The sequence below is a fragment of the Vombatus ursinus genome, unplaced genomic scaffold (assembly GCF_900497805.2).
Source record: "Vombatus ursinus unplaced genomic scaffold, bare-nosed wombat genome assembly UNPS02014802.1, whole genome shotgun sequence".
In the NCBI taxonomy this organism is placed as follows: Eukaryota; Metazoa; Chordata; class Mammalia; order Diprotodontia; family Vombatidae; genus Vombatus; species Vombatus ursinus.
The window spans coordinates 18,760,990-18,765,883 of record NW_020954580.1 but is presented as its reverse complement, the minus strand read 5'-3'; the positions used below and the strand labels follow the sequence as shown (position 1 = coordinate 18,765,883).

Here is a 4,894-nt window from a genome sequence, read left to right as displayed (position 1 = left end):
TGTTGTGAGAATCAAATGAGGATATTTGTGAAGTGCTTGGCACAGTGCCTGGCCCTGAGTAGGTGTTACACAAATGCTATTATTAACATTAGCTGCAGCATCAACTACTCAGCAACAGAGTTTCCTGGGGGCAGTTAGGTTGAGTAGTTTGTCCAGAGACTTGAACCAAAATCTTAAGTTCTCTATTCACCATTTCATATTGCCTTTCAGGATAGGATTTATACAAACTGAAAAACGTAAAGTAATCTCTTTATTCACGTAGTATCTTACTCTGAGAAGCATTCTGACCTAATATCTCTGTACCTATGTGTAGCATGTAAATAATATGCACAAATATTCTTCATGTCATTATCTGGATATAAAAATTATTTACAGAGAGATGTTCACTGTTGAAAAGTTTATATTTCTAGTTACTTGTCTAGATAAGATTAAGATCACAGAATGCTGGGCTGAATATTACCCAGAGGTAGTGTTGGGTCAAGAAGATCAGGACACAAGTCCAAACTTTGGCTACGCACTTGCTGTGTGACCCTGGACAAGTCACTTAACCTGTAAGTGTCCCCAGGAAGGTCTCTAAGACTCTACATAGCAAAGCAGCTGCCAATATGCATTGATAAAGGGAGTTTCCTCATTTGCCAATTAAATGGCAGGTCTGGTGCCCCACCCCCACCTCCACCCCCAATCAACTCCTCATCAAACTTGTCTATTCTAATTCTCTAATTTCACAGATGAGGAAACTGATTCCCTGAGCAGTGTGACTTGCTTCAAATGAGCCAGCTGGTTCCAGGATTCATGTCTTCTGACGTGGGTTTGAATCCTGGAACCAGCTGGGTCATTTCTTTATACCATACTAAAAATTCAGGTTTCCTAATTGTTTCCCTGAGACAACACAGGCTAATTAAAATAAGAAAGAGTGGACATGACTAGGAGTGGGAGAGCTAATTTCCTATCTTTTGCTAAGGCGCTTTTGAGTGGCAACATCCTAAGTAATGATTTTTATTTATAGACTCTAAAATGAAAAATTCCCTTCTAATATTGTTCAATATCTTTCAGACGCTGAGGACAGTATCAAGGAGAATGTAAGTGAAGGAGGTTTGTGGTTGGAAATGGGCTTGTTCTTCAGTTTTTCCAGCAGAGTTTCTGTCATTCTACACCATTTGAGGAATGCATTGTCAGCAATAATACTAGAAAATAGACATAATTATTTGTTTGCAAAAATATTAAGAATGCTTGCTGCAAAAAGGAAGTAACTAGATTTGTTTGTGTTTCAGAAATGCTATATTTCATTACATCTATGAAGTAACATAAATCTCTGAGATTGTCTCCTTTTATTAAGACTTTCAGAAGGACGCGTATACCCTAACACTCGTTTACAAAATATTCAAAAGGGAAAGACAGTAAAAGATTTAAAATGATCAATGAGTGGGTATGGGGAGGTTCTTAATTGACACTTTAAAAAGAATTATTAGGGTTCCTTCAAATTTTATATGAATCTTGATTTGCACATTCTATAGCTCTTAGTTAATGAAAGTCTAGGCAACAGTCTCAACTATATTACACAATTTATTATATTTTTGTTTCAAAATATACATGTAATTAATTTGAAAATTAATATTACACTACTTACGAATGAAATAATGAAAGAGTAGGCTAGTATAGATGGAAAATAGGTTCCTTTTGACAATTCATTAATGTTGCCACTCATGAAGTTACCTATTGTTATATTCTGAAACTCATTTAATCTTTCATCTCAGTATTTTTTCCAAGTGTAGACATCTGTAACCCCCTGTTACATCATATCTTGCTTCCAAACGATGTAATTCTTGGCCTGCATTCTTCTTTTAGTTATCTGGGGATTCATTTTCAGTTCCTGAGGGGAAAAGAATGAGGCAATTTAAGTACTTGTAAGCAGTTTAAGTACTTGCTTGGCTGCCTCTGCTCTGGCTTAACTTTCTGTTTCATGGGCTCCAGTTTGTTAGCTGACACTCTATCAATAACAATAAGTGACATTTATAAAGCATTTTAAGATTTGCCAATAATTTCACATATATTATCTCATTTTATCTTCCCAACAACCCAGGGAGGTAGGCATGGCAGGTAGTACTTTTTTCCATTTTACAGAGAGGAAAACTAAGGCTTAGAGAGGTTAAAGAACTTGCCCAATGTCATAGAGCTTGTAAATGTCAAGGGTAGGATTCAAACTCTGGTGTCTCCGGTCTCCAAATCCAACATTTCTCCACTTTGTTACATCAGTATGTAAGACATACAGTACTACTGTAAAACCAAGCCAAAACCTTCTAGAACACCAACAATTTTCAGGTTATGATGTGGATCCCACTCTAGACTGGTTCCCATTTTCAGTTTTATAGTTACCTTCATTCTCTGTTCTGGATCTGCCCTGCCACCTCTTTCGATCCACAGCACCAATCCTAATCCCAAAGTGATCAGTTCTATGCCTTGACCCAAAGTTTTGACACAGAGGTTACACTGCAAGAACCAAGGAGGAAGGGAAACCTGGGAAGTATGGGATGATGAGTTCCCTGGACAGTCAGTTATTTAAATGCCTGCTGGCATGTAGGGTGTTGTTTGGCTGGTCCAGAACTAGATTAAGGAATTTAAAGCTTAGGGCTTTGCCTCAGCCTACTGATTGATTTCATCAACCCCAAGAAAAACATTTTTAAAAACTGGCCTATGAGGGCAGCTAGGTGGCACAGTGTATAGAGCACCAGCCCTGGATTCAGGAGGACCTGAGTTCAAATCCAGCCTCAGACACATAACACTTACTAGCTGTGTGAACCCGGGCAAGTCATTTAACCCCAATTGCCTCATCAAAAAGTAAAAACAAAAAAACAAAAATGAACCTGGCCTGTGATGGGAACACTTTAATCTATTTAAAAAAAGAAACTTTAATGCACATGGTATCATAATATTGTTATTGTTTAGTCATTTTTAGTCATGTCTGACTCTTCATGACCCCATTTTGGGGTTTTCTTGGCAAAGCTACTATAGTGGTTTGCCATTTCCTTCTCCAGCTCATTTTACAGATGAGGAAACTGGGGCAAACAGGGTTAAGTGACTTGCCCAGGGTCACACAGCTAGTAAGGGTTGTGTGTCTGAGGCTGGATTTGAACTCAAGTCTTCCTGACTCTAGGACTAGCACTCTATCCACTATACTACCTAGCTTCACCCATAATGGTAGTGCCTTGTATTTATTTTGTATATACTTATAAGCATGACATTCCCTTCAAATGTTAACTCCTTGAGGGCAGGAACTGTCTTATTTTTGTCTTTGTATCTGCAGTTCCTAAGACATTGTCTGATATATACTATGATGCTTAATAAATGCTTATTGATTAAGTCATATTCTGATACAATGGATCTTTGCATCCAAATCCAAAAAATTTTTGCATTAGCATTGCTATACAGCACTAACTTTCTAATTCATTTGTGGCTTTTAAATCTTTTTAGTGCCTTTATTGTATGGTTCACAATTGATGTGTTTTTTTTTCCTACGAGTTAATTAATAATTCATGACAGATAAAGTCTTTCTGGTTCCTGGTTAGCACTGTTCAGGATCTGGATGGCAATGGAAATGAAAACTCCTAAAGACCATCTGAAATGATCACAGACTAGATGTGAGGCTCTGGATATGACCACAGAATAATCCATGATTTCTTATACAACGAAATTTCTTGAGTGTAATTTTATACTTACTGAAATTTATTACATACAAAAACTTCAGAATATGTGCTTGGAATCTTGGCTTCTCTGTAAGTAATAATGGGTTCCTTTTCTTATTTATTAATTCTAATTTGGCTTCTCACTGCTGTTAGATTATATTACTGTGAAGCTGGTCTCAGGGTCAATGGCACCTCCCTCCCTCTTCCCCCCTCCCCCATTGGCCAGGTCCATAACATTTACGTCCTATTTCCTGTGAGGAGCGAACAAGTAGACCTGACAGATTTTCTGGGAACGACCCCAGTACCAAGGGGCAGAATTTCGTTCCTGACAACTCGGTTCCATTGGGCCACTTTTCCAAGCAGAAATTAACAGAGACGCCAACAGGCCATCTCCGTTACTGCACAAATACAATATCAGCTTTAATTATGTCTATCACCTACCTTCTAAGGGATCTTGGCTACTCTGAGCTTCTGAGACTTCTACAGAACCTGTGTTGAGAAATTCTAAGGCAAAAAAAAAATAAAATGCGATGAAAAGAATAAACTCAACACTTACAGTTAATCATTGTTTGAACACACCCTCATTCCCTATGATTTTCTCCCCTTCTTTTTGTGTTCTACGGCCTTTTAGGAATCACAGATGCTCTAAAATCTAGATCATTCTGAAACAGTATTGGTCTAAGTGTCACAGCCTCCTAAGCCAGGGATTTTAGCCTTGTCTCCTGCCCCTGAGCAATAGCAGGATTCACAAGAGCTGGAAAAACATCCTTAACAGCAACCATTGGGATTCACTCCCTCAGTGCTCAAACTTGTGATTCAGGGAGTCTCAGGAAAGGAAGTAGGTAGAGTGGAATGAAAGATCCTAGATTCAGAGCTGGAGGACCCTTGGAGACCATCCAACCCAACCTCCTTATTTCATAAATGAGAAAACTGAGGGCCATTCAAACAATTTGTGATATATCATTTTAAGGGGTAAGGAGCTAATCATGTAAGCATGCATTAGTTATAATATACAGAAATATTTTCATTTACATGAAATCAATTTCAAAACTGATTAGCTCAAATCCAGTATTCCTTTCTCCTTAGATGAACAAAGGTTACCTTTGTCAAAAGATAACTGAAAAACTAGACAATTCTCTCTTCTTTCTCTCTCCTTTTCTCTCTCCTTCTCTCTCTCTCTCTCTCTCTCTCTCTCTCTCTCTCTCTCTCTCTCT

At 38.1% G+C, this 4,894-nt stretch overlaps 1 protein-coding gene across 2 annotated transcripts in view; it reads right to left on the bottom strand.

The window, feature by feature from the left end:
- Positions 1–1,654: 1,654 nt before the first annotated feature.
- MDH1B (malate dehydrogenase 1B) overlaps positions 1,655–4,894 on the bottom strand; it is a 31,582-nt gene continuing 28,342 nt past the window's right edge. Inside the window, exons 10-11 of one of the 2 annotated variants that reach the window (XM_027873817.1) lie at positions 4,122–4,184; positions 1,655–1,870 (exon numbers count right to left, since the gene is read on the bottom strand). In XM_027873817.1, coding sequence (XP_027729618.1) covers positions 1,842–1,870; positions 4,122–4,184 — 92 coding nt within the window. In that variant the 3' untranslated portion in view covers positions 1,655–1,841. Of the gene's footprint in view, positions 1,871–4,121; positions 4,185–4,894 lie in introns of those variants that run through there. The other variant, XR_003570145.1, reaches the window with a different exon arrangement.